Consider the following 16,042-nt stretch of genomic DNA (forward strand, 5'->3'; position numbering starts at 1 on the left):
GCCAGTCATTTTGTAGAATGGCCCTCAATTTGTGTTTGTCTGATAGTTTTTCATAATTAGACTGAGGTTATGTATTTTTGGCCAGAATGTCACAGAAGTGATGCCATGTTCTCATTGCATTAAATCCGATGGTACATGATAACTATTTAGTGGTGTTTGAGCACTTAAGACAATGTCTGGCAGATTTCTCCACTGTAAATTTACTTTGTTTTCCCCTCTGTAATTAATAAATATCTTATGAAGAGATACTTTGAGACCATGTAAAATCTCATTCTTCATCTCATTTTCACCCAACAATTTTAATATTCATTGATGTTTCTTGCCTGAGTGAACTACTACTGTGATGGTTGTGGAATAATGATTTTCTAATCCCATCATTCCTTTTACTTTTATTATTTGTCATTTGACTCCCAGGAAGAGTTTTCTCTCCATCCTGTTCATTTATTCATTTGTTTATATACACCAACGTGGACTTAAGGATTTCTGTGTTATTTAATGGGTTGTAATCCTTTACTATCATGATTTATTTTGATGCTCAAATTGTCCCAGATTTGGCCAATGGGAGCCTGTTTAAGCTGACTTTTGTGTCCTTCTGACATGTCCCCTCATTCTTTGAGCACAAGATATTTCAGGCTCATCTTCTTTCTCTGTCCCAGCGTGGAATCAACTATTTTCTCCAAGGAGCAGTGGTTGCTTTTAATGGAGGATAGTATTTAGACATACAGATCCAGGTGCTAGATATGCTCATTGTTCTGGGGTGTCTCTGCTATCAGGTCCTTGCAATGGACGTACCTAGGAAATATGTGTATAGATATATATACATGTACACATACATACACATTTACATCTATATTTATTTCTGTATCTCTATATTGAAAATCAGGAGTTCATACGAATACCTCCAATTCTAGCTCAAAACTACAGCATTCATTCTAGCTTTTTCCCTTTCCATATTTTTTATCTTTTTTCCAACAGTGAGAAATCAGACTTCTATTATCTTCAACGTATTTATTTACTCAGTTCCCTCGTATGTAGCCAGTCTCCCAACCTCCCTGTCACTACCCCATTCAGATGCCCTCCTTGTGTGGACTTTGACCCTTGTTGGGGCACCACCCTGCTTGGATAACCTCCTTGTACTGCCTCTGGGCTGCCTTCCCATCCTGTCCACCATCTTCCTCACATGGGCCCTGGCTGCCACTGGGCTTCAGGAAGGAAGGTCTGAATTTTAAATGCTGGCCAACTTATTCAAGTTTAAAAACAGAAAACAACCTTGGTAGGTTAATCAGAACTTGATTAGTAGGCCAGATCTAAGACTAATGGGACCTCTGATCTAGAAAATAAGAAGAAAATGTTGGAAAATGGTGATCAGAGATGAATGTGGTTTGTTTAATCCAGATTTTAGTGAGAACCATAAGCTCTTCCTGGGTTAGGAGGAAAGATGAGCATATACACCTGCCTTTCCTCTACATGGTCTTCTACATTCCTTGTTCAGCTGACTGAAATAAAGAGTGTAGCACTTTTGCCCTTTTGGGTAACTTTTCCACTGAGCTTAGTTTTTTGTTTCTGTTTTCTCTAATTCTTACTTCTTCTTATACTTAGAAGAACTGTAACATTAATAATCTTGTCCTTCCTGAGTTTCAGAATATAAATGTCCCAGCTAAAAGGAAGACTAGGAAGAAGAAAACTTATTTTTTTAGAAATGCAGTCCTATTGAAAAAAGGAGGATAGGAATGACAGATGTGTTGGGTACCAGTTTACAGTTAACTGCCCGGCCTTTGCCAGTCTTTTCATGTTGTTGACCAAATTAGATCAGGTACTTGTATTTAGAAGAGAAGAAAAACCTCTTTCTCTGAAGCAGAACCTTTTCCCTCCTTCTAAATCATTATTTTGGGGGAGAGATGGCAGGTGGTATGTCACTGTGAGGTAATGTCTGGTTGAGGCAGGCAGCCTCTGTGAGGCCTGCATGGGCCCCCTTCGCATTTCACAAGAATTCAGAGAATAACTATTTCCCGCTTGATTGGAGGATCTCTGACGAAGGAAGACTGAGATGTACAGGTAAGGTTTACTCACCACGGAGTGACATGGGTGAAGTTAAGTGATAACTGCTGGAAGTTTCTGGAAAATCTGAGGTCCTTCTCATGCATAGACGTAATGCTCATCAGACTCTTGCCCCTTAGCCGTACGTGCCTGGTCAACATTTTCTCTTTGTCCACATCCTTCTTCCTGGCCTCATGTTTGTTTATTTTAGTTTTGGGGGGTTTTTTTGGTTTGTTTTTTTATTTTTCCTTTTTCCACTCTTCTTTCTTTGGCTCTTGTAGATTTCTAGTACAGGGAATTAGGGAGCAGAGATAATGGGTGAGTGAGAAGAAAAATTTTAAATGCTGCCCTTCAATGTGGTAAAAATTCACGTTGACTTCATAGTCTGAGTAAGCACATGTAAATAATTTGTAAATCATGTGAAAGTAAACTTGTGGCCTTCCAGGATTTTTTTTCACACACTTGGTTGTGCCTCTGGGGAAAACCACTTTAGTGAAGGGTGATACGGTTAGAGTGGTATGTAAACAGGGGGTGATATTTACCATAACCATTCGACTCGAGTGTACTTTTGTTGATGCTGAGCATCACTGGAAAGTTTTCTCTTTCCTTGGCTACTTCCTTCAGAGGCACATATATTTTATACTTTGGTCTTCTTTTGACAACAGTCCAGGATATCAAATTGCTGCTCTGTTTTCAGTGGGCTCCGTGTTTAATCCCTCTTTTTGCCGTCATTCCAAATTCAGGAATTAATCCACTCTAGGCTCATATTTATGCTGTTCTGCAGACTTAGGCTTTGTATGCTGTTAATGCTGCCATTATGGTTTTCTTAATTTTATAGATCAGTTCTGTTTTTTCCTATGGATGTGAGTTCTAAGTCTTTATATTATTATGCTGTCCTTTTTTTTCTTTTTGCATAATATTTTCCATAGAATGCTTTAGTACCAGGCACTGTGCAGGCACTCAGGTGTTTCTTGACAGGCTAATGTCCTATCATCCACAGCATCCTGTACACAGTTTCCTTGATTGTGAATAACTTTGTTTTCATTTTTCATCTTTCCTATCCATCTAAGGTTCTGTATCAAAAAAGCAGCATCTCGTGGTTAAGAACATGGGTTTTGGAGTCAGTGTGATTTGGGGCAAGTTACTTAATCTTCCAGATCATATTTTAATGTTCATATCTGTTTTAAAAATTAGACATAATGGTACCTCCTTCAGAGAATTGCTTTAGTGATTGAATTAAATGTGATATTGTACATGAAACACTTAGCGTGGGGGTTGGCACTTAATAAGCACTCAGTATTTGAGGAGGATGCCACCTCCCTGTATTAATACCTCTTTGATCCTGTATTTTATCGAAGCCCTGTTCCTGACATTTAACCTGTGTCTTTTCTGTCAGGTTTGCCACTGTACGATATGACCAAGGAGCCAAGAATATTCGGAACCAGTTCATGCACCTGACCAATTACAGTGTGAATAAGAAGAGTGGAGACTATGTCAGGTACTGGCTGCGCCTGAGCCGGGAGCCAGGGAAGTCCGTCTCCGAGGCAGGCGTTGGAGAAGTGCAAAGTCAGCTTGTTGCACTGGAGGAAAACTTTACGCTCATATCCGTGTAACTTAGAGCTATTGGAGTCATTTCATGTAGTTTTGAGCCTTACCTGCTACGGCTTCTCTATTGCTTGCCCACCTACAATGTCCCCTTTCTCCACCAAAATATGCCTTCCTTCCCAAGTTTCGTCTGCCTCATTGTCAAGTTCCCTCACTTGACTTAGAGGTAGGAATTTTATAGGCATATGGAACTTTTTCTAAGTCAAGAAATTAGGTCATTTCAGCACTTGGCAAAATGTATCAAAAGCTTCAAAAATGCTTGTGCCTTTTGACCCAGCAATTCTATTTCTAGGAGCTTAACCTTAAGAAATAAAGGATTTATACACAAGATTAGAAACAAGAATGTTCATCACTGTACGTTGTCAGGTGGAAAAAGCAAGTTACCACACAGTACATGCAATTTCATTTCTTTTTTGAATATGTAAGATAACTAAAGCTGTTTTCTCCCCCCCGGGGGGGTGTGGGAGAGAGAAGAAAACTAGAAGGATATATCTTAAAATGTTAACAGTCCTTAACTATAATGGATGGGATTTTGGGTGGGGGATGTCTGTCTTCTTCTCTGTACTTTTATGTTATTTCCTAAGTTTTTCTAAAAGAAACACTTTTATGATCGGGGGAAAAAACGTTAGGAATAAATTAAATAAAAAAAGAAATGAGGCCATCTCAGAAAAAGATTCAGTGGAATGGAGTACCAGCCCAGCTGTGTGGAAATATTCTTTCTGCTCTGTTTTCTTTCATCCTGATAATTTTGCCAGAAACTGGAAAAATAGAAAAGAAACCCAAACAGTTACTTTCTACTCAAACTAAAAATAGGTGCCTAGAAGGTCCAAGGAAAAAAAGAAAGGAATCTGGAAGTGATGGCATAGTTGCCGAAGCTATATAGATTTCATTGAGTGTCCTGTGACCGGTGTTAGGAATTGGTTGAAGATGCAATATCCTGCACTTTGGAAGATGAGCAAAGATGCAACTGGTGGGTTGCAGGGTGGTGATAGGGAATAAGGGGGCAGCTGTAAAATACAGGTTTCAGATTGCAAGACCCTTCCAACAATCTGGGAATGTGCCCTGTTTGCCACTTTGTTGCTGTAGCGGTGGTGTACTTCATTACTTCTCTTGTTGCTCTAGTGCATTCTCCCTTGGGTGATACCTCAAAAGGTATCCAAAAAAGCCGTGTCTATCACTAGACAGAAGGGAGCTTGCTTCAGATGCCAGCTCAGTTCTGTCCAGGGTTAACTCATTAAAATGCTGCGCTAGATTAGCTCACTAGCCCATCTAGACTCAGTTCTGGTCTGAAAATGGCATTAGAGGCCGGTTTGTGGGCTCATGTGACATTTACCTCAAAGGCAAGGTTAGTATCCCCAAGCATTTCAATCTGTTAATATTTTGTAACCATTCTTAAATTTGTTTACATTCTTTCACAAATTTCTTCTACTGGTTCATGATGCATAATTGTTTGGTTAAGGAGGAATTTGCCTTCCTTTCCCCTACCCCGCCTCATTAAGGCAAGTTATATGCATTTTCATTTCAATGGAAGAAACTGGTACAAAGGCGTATATGACAGAAAGGACCAAGAAAAAGTGGGTGAGTGGAAGTCAGCAAAGGGAATATTTTTCTAAAGACCGATAAGGAAAGAAGGCTATTTGTAAAAAATCTTGTTTCTAGAGCCAGGCCTAGTTGCATATGTGACATTGATCCATGAATTTGTTTTAGTTGTGATGATCCGGAAGTGGAGGATTATGGGAACAAATGGAGCATGAGTGCTATGCTTAGGTATCTGAAACAAGAAGGCAGAGATACAACTGGTGAGTACCAGGGCTTCTTCGCTTTTGACTTCTCTTCTTCGTATAACTGTACTATTATCTCTAACCAGGAGTCATTCTCTCAAATTCTAATAGTGTTGCTGAGATGTCTGATGGGATCATTGTTCTTGGTGTTAATTTCTCCTGCCCTTTACAAGATGGAGAACAACAGGCTTACTTACCATGGCTCCCCAAATCCCTTCTCTTGTTTCTAGTTTGGAAGACAACTTTTTCCTTTAGTTTTTAGTGAATTTATCCTTCTTGAATGTTGAACTGCTCACTAAAATACGGTCAGCTTTTTACATAACAAATTGTCTATCTCCATATTGGCCCTGAGTTCACATTTTCCTGAGGCAATCTCTTTCATTCCTGTTGATGAATTGGAGAATGGACAGTGTCAAGTTTGAGTACAAAGGCTTGGAATCAAAATGGACACTGTCGCTGAGCCTTGAGCAGAATGGGAAGCAGTGTGCCAAAAGGCCTATCTCAGTCCACAAAGGGAAGGGTGAGAGGAGGAGAGTGAGAAGCGGGGAAGGCTCCTTTTCCAGTCTGTGTCTGTCTCTTGTCATAGGAGACCACTTGAGTACATCCCCCAGCACCTCCATTCTTGCCTGTGTCCCTCTGTTCACAGACATGCCTTCTCCTGGAGCACCCATTTGCAAGACTGCCACACGGAGACTTCTTTGAATGAGCACATGTGCTGTTATAATTATATTGTGTTCTGGAATCCAGTCCTAATTCATGCATTATAGTGGTTTTTTTTTTCTTTTGTAGCGTTGATGGCCCATGTAGAAGACCTGATCATTAAGACTATAATCTCTGCTGAACTAGCTATTGCCACAGCCTGTAAAACTTTTGTTCCTCATCGCAGCAGTTGTTTTGGTAAGGAGACTCAAGAAGCTTAACATATTTTGTGAAAAGGGGCTTGGGAAGTTGGGATGGGATACTGGGGTAGAGAGGCTTAGTGATTCTACAAGAGTAAAAGGTATGTGGTGAACTTTTATTTCTTTCTGAACTCACGTAGCGTAGGAAGAGGCCGGTGGTGAACTTAGCTGGAGGTCCCCTGAGGACTAACTAGCTTTCGGTGTGGGAAGCAGGGATTGTAACTAAAGCGTGGGTCTCTTTGTCAGAGTGCAATCAGAAAAAGTCTGCAACGGGCTGTACAGGAATCCAGCTCTAACAAATATATTCCAGAGCTCTTTGGCAGCCAGACTGGGAACTGTTCCAAGAAGCTCTGGCTGGTACCAGTATGTGCTTTCTCCCATTTTCCAATGGCTCCTCCTTTTTGTTTTAGTCTTCTTTCTAGTGGGTTCCCCACCCCCACCCCTTCTTTCTTCCCTTCCTCTTCCTCCTCCCCTTCTCTTCTCTCCCACCCCTAATTCCCTATTTGCACAGAGAAGGAGTAAGAAGCAGATCACAACTACTGGACCAGGAAGCCTGTTGCTCACTGACCCGCTAGTTGTGACTGTAGCACCGAGGGTGCTGCCCCCGCTTGCTCTCTGTGTGGATGTGAGTCCTTAGTGATTGCTGGTATGCATGTCTGTGCAGTCACACAGGCTTTCAGCAGGTGGCAGGCTGTGTTAGTAAAACACAGTAGGGTCACTGATGGGGGGATAATTAAAGGACTACAGTAGGAGGCAGCGTAACAGAGAAGTAAAGAACATGGCTGTAGAGCCTGACAGACTTAGTTTGAGACCCATTTGTACCCCTTATTAGTTTTCTGATTTTCAGCAAGTTACTCTAATCCTGTTTCCTCAACTATAAAATGGCAGTAATGATGGTACCTACCTTCTAAGAGTACCTTGAAGGGCAAATGAGATGACGTACGCAAAGCACTATTTGTACTCCATAAAAACTTTTTTTAAATTATTTTTATAATTAGACATTATAATTCTTGATCTCTTTAATAGATTATCATAACAGCCTGTACTTGAGGGGGACTAAACAAAGGGAAGTGTTGAGACTCTGAATAGAAGATGGCAGATAAACCAGGACCTAAAATTATACAGGCAAAGAAGAGGTTATGATATGTGTATATCTTCTTAAAATGCAAATATGTTCATGTCTTCTAAAACCCTTAAATGGCTCCCTAGGCTTAACTTGTAAATAGAAACTTGATAGGACTTCAGAGCTTCTAAGGATCTGACCCCAGCTGACTTTTCTAGAATTCCATTTCCCCTCCTACACCTTAGAATCCAGTGGTGCCACTGAGGACTCCACGCCTCTGTGCCTCTCTGTAGGTCCTGCAGTCCAGCGAGACGCTGCCCCTGTCTGCCCTACACACTCCTCTTTATATTCTGAGACTCAGCTTGACGTCTCCTCCAGGAACGCTTGCCTAACAAAGTGCCCTGTTGTGTCTCCTCCCTCCTGCTGTTCTGTACTTGTTCCATTATGTTTTCTTCCTACCGCTAGTCACTGAGCTTATCGTCTTGAATTCTTAGTAGTCATTGTGTCTCCCCTTCCACTCTCACCCTGTTTCTGCCGAACCAAACCTTTTATCATCTCCGTGGACCTCCCAGCTCTTTTCCTAACCCTTTGCCTTTGCACCTGCTTTATCCTGTGCCTGAAATATCTTTCTCATGTTACTTTACCTAAAAGATAACTGACATCTTTTCAAGATAAAGTCAAGTATCACTTCTTCGGTGACGTTTTCCCTAAGTCTTCCCATCAGAGTTAGCCACCTCGACCCCAGCACTCTGTTCAGTCTCCAGCGACCCCTGCATGTCCTTTAGTTCCTGTTTACGTGTCTGTCTCCCGCACTGGACTGGAAGCTCCTTGAAGACAGCAACAGCGTCTCGCTTGTTTTTGCGCCTTCTGTGCGTAGCAGCATTTTTTGCTGTTGAAGGATGTCCGGGAAATGTTTGTTGAATGAATGATTGGTCTTGCTTTAATTGCCTTTTGGTGGCCTGACAGTAGGCTTCCCAATGGATCTGGTGTGGTAAGGGCTGGGGCCTCTTAGAATTATTGCAGACTTTTTGAGGAGGGGGCATGGGAAATATGACTCCAACTGCAAAAACCTTATTAGATTAAAAAAAAATTAAACATTTCTTTTCTACATCTACTTGGCTCTTCTGTGAGAGTAAATTTCTAGTAGCTCTTAATGTAAAAATCTCTGTTCTGGAAATCATCACAAGCTCTTCTGAATGTTTCCTTTTCTATTTTATTTCATTACCAGATTGCCTTTTGGAAGCTTAAGAATTTCTTGACCTTAATGGCATTAGAAGTTCTGATGTGAGAGAAGCAGTGACTTTCTCTGACTCAGTGAAATGCTCCCTAAGACTATTTCATCAGCCATGGGTCTCCAGCCCCCTCCCTGCTTGTGTTCAGTTTTAATAAACTGAGTGCATCTGGAGTTTTTTAAACTGTTGACTATCTTCTTGGCTTTTGTGGTTCTAATTCCACTTCCTGTCAGCCCTGGGATTTTGTGTGCTTCATTAACTTCCCCCCATCAGAAATGATTTTGTATACGTGTATCTATTTGTGTGAATCTCTTTGCCTCCCACTGGTTCCCAACCTCCCCTGGGGTTTAAGTTACAAGGAATAATCTGGGTTTTTTCTTTTGTTTTTCATTTGTTGTAGAGTAAACAGGAATTGAGAGCTTCCCAGAAGAATTTGGCTTGAACAGAGCATCGGTGTTTTAGAGGAAGCTAATAGTCTGGTGGTGGGATTCACTATATTCTTTTGGTTGTTGTTTCTGCCTTTCCACATTATATGGATCTTTGCCAGAAGCATTCCATTAGTATCTAAGTGTTTCTGGCCTATGATTTCTTTCCCACCCTCCCACCTGTAGTGTCCAGCTATGTTTCCAGGTACGGTCAATATTCCCATTCCTTGGTTTATTTATGCAGTTAACTTTTCTCAGTTCCTGCTGTGTTCAAGGTGTAGATTATGAGTTTGTTCCTCTCAACTCAAATTTTACATGGGATGATAATATACAAATACCTGCATTGTATTAATAGCATTTAAATGTAGGCTTAGGAACCCTCACAAACTACCAGAAACTTAGCCATTTGATGCTTTTTAATAGATTTGTACATCCGGAAAGGACCTCAGAGAATAATTAATCCATATAAAGAAATTGAGGCCCTGAGAAATTAAGACCCTTGCCTCAGGTTCTAGAGCTAGTGAGTGGGAGAACTCAGATGAAAGAGACTCAGCTTGGAGAAGGCGGGTCAGAAGATGGGTTTTGGCAATCAAGTCATCTTGGTCATAAGACTCTTGATCAGTAGAATTTTTGATGCCTCTCCCAATAAAACAGACTTCTGACTGTCTAATTTTTACTGCCTTCAGAATTCTGAAAATGTGGTACCATGTGAAATATATGCTTAAACAGCAACCCTTTAAATAGGGTTGCTTAGGAAATTGGCACTGTGAGATAACTGGCTATGAGGGCAGCTTTTTTTTTTTTTTTTAACAGTTGGAGAAAAACAGCCAAAAACAGGATGTTAGCTATCCTTTAAAGATGCTGCTGCTGACAGTAGTTTCATCTGTGTGTGTGAGGATGGCTGAAGTGACAGGCTATTACCATGGTCCTCTCTAGCCTGAGAGCATATGAACCAGCTGTCCTGCCACTTGTAGACTTGATCAGACTGGCCTTGTTTAGGTAAGACCAGTGACATCTTTGTTCAGGACAAACATGCTCAGTATACCGTGTTATGTTGGATGGATGCTGGTTTGGCCTTTTATTGGTATTGTTTAAGACCATTTCACAGGGTAAGCTGACATCCTTAAAGTGGGGGTGTCCATAAATATTTGTTGGAGGAATGGAAGTAGGCAGCATACATTTTATAATGGAAACTACTTGACCAACAAGAAAAATAATGAAAGTCATCAAACAGTTCACTTTTTGAGATAATTTTCTTTTCTGGCTTATCTCATGCTCCTGTTTAGATGGGAAGTTTACTGTAGAAGGGACTTAGAAGAAAGTACCTACTGTTTGTCAGGCACACTTCATTGGTTATTTCCTTTAGTCCTCTTAAGAGTTTTGTTGGTGTTTATTACTCATGTTTTATAGACAAGGAAAAAGGATTCAGAGAGGTTAAATCATTTGTCCCAGGTCATGCTGTTAATAAATGGCAAAGCCAAGTGTGAGAGCCAGGTCTCTCTGGCTCATTTTCCACCCACATAAAGACAAGTTCTGATGTGTCCAGCCATTTTTGGCACGCCCCGTATCCTGGATTCTCCTTCTGCTCTCCTGTAACTAGATCTCAGGAAAAGTGATGTCATCCTTTCTAGCAGATCAGGCCTAAAAAAGGGTACTCTCTCTGCTCTAATCAGCGGTACCTAGTTCTAGATATTCCTCTCAAATCTACCTTTGCATATGGTAGCCAGATACCATATTGATTTATTGGACTAGTTAACAAATTGGCTCTGGGCTTTTTCTTTTATTTAGTTCATTTTCCTGTGGGATTTTGATCTGTTTTTCCCCCAAATTTTCCTTCTGGACCCCAGATAAAGACTTCCTCCTTAGGTTTTCAACTCCAATCCACAGCCAAGGTGAAAAGAATTTCCTTTATACAATAGCATTTGACTGACAGCAAGAACTGGCTAATGTCAGCACTTTCCAATTTCAGGGATTACAGCTTCACCTGGGACTTTATTTCTGGGGAGGGTTAGTGGGTTGATTCCAAAACTAGTGGTGTGACATGTTTAGTAATCTCTTAGGACTTGGATGCATTGTTATTTCCCTATCAGATCTTTTTTCCTCCCTTTCTAGACCATCTTTTATTAAGTTTTTCCTTAATATGTCTTAATATGTAAAAATCTTAATGAGAATTTCTCTTATTTTCTTTATGATTGGTGGCTTTATTATGAGTATTAAGTCTTGCAGTTAGGGTCATTTTTGGGAAGTAGCTGCAAATTATTTTGTCTTTCTCAAAAATTGTAGTGTTTTACATTAAAATTTTTTTTTATTAAAAAAAGTTTTTTCTTCTCTTTTTTTTTTTTCTATCAGTGTTTTCTTGATTGCTTCCTATGTGCTTTGTATAGTGCAGACTGTTTGCTACAGAGCAGTGCATGAGACATGGCCCCTGCCCTCAGGTAGTGGGGAGAACCAGACATGAAATGACACAGGACAGCACAAGTAGCAGAGTGACTCAGGTGCTCTTGGAATACACCAGGAGTTACCAGCTATGCCTAGAGGAGCCAGGGAAGGCCATTCCTAGCAGAGGGAATATGACATGCAAAATACAATGTCATGACAGGATGTGGCATGTTTTGAAATGGAAAGTTCAGTGTGACTAGATGTAGCCTGAGTTGGATGAGGTGGCGAGTGATAAGGTTATGGAAGTAGTTTGGTGACCGATTGTAAAGGACTGGCATGTTTAAATTTATCCTGTAGACAATAGACAGCCACCAGAGTTTTTTGAGCAGTGGAACAACAGGATTATTATTTTTCCTTTAACTTTTATCATGACTTGACCCAAAGCTTGGTGTGACAGAATTATAACACAGGGAATACTGTACAGCATTATTAGAAGTGACTAATTTAAAATCCACCAGGAACCAACCTGACATCAGCGTCTGTTGCTGGGCCAATTCACTGCCTGTCTCTCTATCTGACTGTTAGGTTTGTGTCTTAGAAAGGTAATTCTGATGGCCACGTGGAGAATGGACTACAGTGGGGAGAGACTAGCGCTAGGGAAATGATTTGGTGGTAGGAGGTACCCAGTGATAATATACACTTAGTCATGTGACCCAGCGCTCCCACTCATAGGTATTTACCCAAGAAAAATGAAACCATATGTTCACACAAGTACCTTTACACGAATGTTTATAGCAGTTTTATTCATAATCACCTAACATTGGAAGCAGCCCAAATGTCTATCAGCTGTTGAACAGATAAGCAAATTGTGGTCCATAAAATGGAATACTACTGAGCAGTAAAAGGAATGAATTACACTACTGATATGTGTGACGACATAGATAAATCTCAAACGCACAATGCTAAGTGAAAGAAGCCACTCTCAGAAGGCTACATACCGTGTGATTCCATTGATTTGACTTTCTGGAAAAGGCAAAAATCAGATCAGTGATTGCTGGTGGATGGGGAGAGAGGATTGACTGCAGAGTGACAAAGGGAATATTTGTGATAGAATTGTTCTGCATATTGACTGTGATGGCAGTTAAATAACTATACATTTGTCAAAACTCATCAAACTTTATAATTTAGAAGGGTAAACTTTATGTAAATTATACCTCAGTAAACCTATCTTAAAACAATAAATAATGATAGATGGATGAACCTCAAAAACATGCTAAATGAGAGAAGCCAGACTCAAAAGAGTATATGCTTCCATTTATATGAAACTCTAGAATAGGCAAAAATGATCTGTGGGATAAGAAATAAGAATAATAGTTGTCTGGGGGTGTGGCGGCAGGGAGCAGAGTATTTGCCAGGAAGGGGCACGAGGGATCTTTCTGGGGCGATGGAAATGTTCTGTGTGTGTTGATATGAGTGTCGGTTACATGGATGTATCAAGACTCATCAAATAGTACACTTAAGGTCTGTCCATTTCATTAAATATATAAATTTTACCTCAAAAGGGAATATAGAAGAAAGGCTGGATTAAAGAGAAACAAAGAGAGAAAGAGATCTGGTAACGTGATGGATTTGGGAGGTGGTAAAGAGAGTGTTTCTAGCTTTGGAGACTAGAGCTTGGGGTTTTCGAAGATGAAGAATAATGGGAAGCCAAACAGGTTTTGGGAGAAGATAATGAGCTGTGTTTTGTTGAGTGTTAAGTACCTGTGGGATATCCTAGTGAAGATGTCTGCAAGGCATTTGGAATTACGGATTTGGTGTCCAGGAGACACTTGACTAAAGATATAGATTTGAATGTCATCATCATAATGTTAATTGCAGCCATGAGAATACATGAGATCACCCAAGAAGAGAAGTAGAACAGAGAAGGAAAGAGACCTGAGGATGCTACCCTGAGCAAGCCTACCAGTGACTAGCTGGGCAGAAGAGAAGGAATGAAAGAAGGAGAGAAAGGAGGAGGACAATCAGAAGAGAGCAGTGTCCTGGAACCAAGGGAGAGGAAAGTTCCAATACGTAAGGGTTGTCAACAGTTTCAGATACTTGGGCTTAAAGCAGCAAGGTGGTCTTTGGGGATCACAGTGAGAATAGTCAATTATTAAAGAGTGGCAGCAGAAACAAATTGTTATGGGCCAGGGAGTCAGTAGACGTTAAGAAAGTTAGATTGCTTTTTCAAGACACTGCTTGAGGGCTTCCCTGGTGGTGCAGTGGTTAAGAATTCGCCTACCCGTGCAGGGGACATAGGTTCGAGCCCTGGTCCGGGAGGATCCCATGTGCCGCGGAGCAACTAAGTCCGTGTGCCACAGCAGCTGAGCCTGCGCTCTAGAACCCACGAGCCACAACTACTGAAGTCTGTGCACCTAGAGCCCGTGCTCCACAACGGGAGAGGCCACCGCAATGAGAAGCCCGCGCACCACAGCGAAGAGTAGCCCCTGCTCAACGCAGCTAGAGAAAGCTGGCGCGCAGCAACGAAGACCCAACGCAGCCAAAAATAAAATAAATTAAAAAAAAAAAAAGACGCTGCTTGAAAGAAATAGGGGGGTAAGGGCGCTAATGTAAAATACGAGGTGGAGTCAGGCTTCTTACCATTCACTAGTCACATTTTCAAGTTTGTTTTGATTTGGCTGGGGGCTAAAGGAAATATATCTCACCAAGGAAAATTTTCTTGAGGAAACATTGTTGAATAAGGTGGTAGCAACAGTCCTTTAAAAATACTTGCTTTTCTGTCACGATGAAGACAACGCAGAGGAACGAAGAAAGTAGCTCTCAGAACTGGAAAAGCCTAGCTTACCTACACCTTTTAATGACAGGAGCACTGGTGTATCTCATCCTGGATACTGAATTTTTGAAATTGTAGACACTGCTGCTAAAACACACAACATTAAAAGGTGAGGAAATTTAATATTCTCAGTACAACCTATTGATACTTTTTACAGTTTAAAATCTTTAATGTCCTCAGAAAAGACCAATCATAAGTTAAAAGGGTCATTATAAGGACTCTAGTAGCCTGCTAAGGACCCAAATGCTTTTGATTAAGCTGAGTTGATTGTTGTAAGAGATAAACCTGATACAAATGCTTCTTTTTCACCCCAATCCTCTCCCCCAGTTCCCGCCTCTCAGGTGAGCTGGGCTTTGCGCTGTGTTGCAGTGCTGTCACATACCCCACCCTCAAGTGATGGTAGATCCAAGCCTGGTGCATGTACAGATGTTAGTTAGAGTCAAAGCTGATTTTGAGATCGTTTAGCCCTGGTGGGATTTATTCACCTGAGTGAAAATTAAGTTGCACTGTAAAGGGTGTTTTCTCTCTTTGGGTTGTTTTTTTGTTTTTGTTTTTTCCTTTCCCCTTACTTTCCACATTATTGGTTCTCAGCCTTTCAGCTTAGATTCTTGGAATCTGCCTCTTAACTGGGGAGACAGTAAAGTAAATGTGTCGGTTGCTTATTGTGAGGTGTTTAAATAATGGGTCTTATTGATGGTTTTTCTGATTTCCATTTGTGTTCATTTGTGGCTGATTCTGCAAATCTGATCAATATGTGCACCAGTCATTATTCTCACCCCATTCCTTACGCTATTATTATTATTAATAATATTACCACTTTATGAAATAATTGAATCCTGTGCTTCAGCTTTTAAAAACTGAAGAGAATGTTATTTTTCTTGAATCAGACTCATTATACTTTCTCTGCTTGTGTAATTTTAACATGGATTTGTAGTTTTTGTAATTAGGTTTTTCCTTTTAAATGCCTTTACTAGCGCTGTGAAAGATTTTTCTCAGATTAAAAGGGGGGAATATACCATGGGATGACTGAAGATGAGGTAAAGAGAATGTACCAGCTATAAAAGCTATGAATGTGCTACCAAAAATAAGATAGGTAAAGGAGCTTTCTTTTCTTTACACCTTTAAAGTATAGATAATATATGATTTTTGTGTGGTCAAATGAAGGTGAATCCTATCTCAGACTCTCTTATAGTTAGTGATTATTTTTGCAAATTAAATGGAATCCTAAATAAGTTCTATGGAAACCAACTCCTTCATGCAAACTTCACCTGAGAGAGAATTTGAATATGAATGTCTACCTGAATCTATATTGCCTAAATAGGAATGCTGGATATAGGTTAGCTGAGCATATGGAGATTTACAAATGGTGATTAATAAAGAGAATAGAGGAAGCCAGAGGGAGCTAATAAAGGATCAGAGAGAGAGATGATTCCCGCATGCTCCACAGTGAATAAAAGGTGGTGTGGTGAGGAGGATCCAGGTCTCTAGATTCCCATTACACCAGACTTCATGTTCTAGAAGAGAATCTTTGGCACCAACTTTTTGGAAGCCTACATTTGTTCTATGTTTTTGAGAGGATTGAGAAATGGGAAAATCCTTCTTGAAGTAAAGAAACGTGTTTCAAAGTGAATTTCTGGAAAATACCTGGTTGTGTTCCGTGGCTGTGAGCTGTGTGGCTTGTGACCTCTGGTCGAACTGTAAGGAAGCTAGTCTTTTCTCTTGGGAAGAAGGTGTGTGTAAACAGTTTATCTGAGGGACACAGAGTGGGATGTTTGGGAACGAGGGGCT

General features: G+C 40.5%; 1 protein-coding gene across 12 annotated transcripts in view; it reads left to right on the forward strand.

Moving 5' to 3' along the window:
* TTLL5 (tubulin tyrosine ligase like 5) overlaps positions 1-16,042 on the forward strand; it is a 325,193-nt gene that overhangs the window by 52,873 nt on the left and 256,278 nt on the right. For all 12 annotated transcript variants that reach the window (XM_057543387.1, XM_057543385.1, XM_057543396.1 and 9 more), the window contains exons 10-12: positions 3,434-3,535; positions 5,350-5,441; positions 6,213-6,320. In XM_057543387.1, the coding sequence (XP_057399370.1) occupies positions 3,434-3,535; positions 5,350-5,441; positions 6,213-6,320 (302 nt within the window). The remainder of the gene's footprint in view (positions 1-3,433; positions 3,536-5,349; positions 5,442-6,212; positions 6,321-16,042) is intronic.

This window comes from Balaenoptera acutorostrata, chromosome 3, assembly GCF_949987535.1.
Source record: "Balaenoptera acutorostrata chromosome 3, mBalAcu1.1, whole genome shotgun sequence".
Lineage (NCBI taxonomy): Eukaryota > Metazoa > Chordata > Mammalia > Artiodactyla > Balaenopteridae > Balaenoptera > Balaenoptera acutorostrata.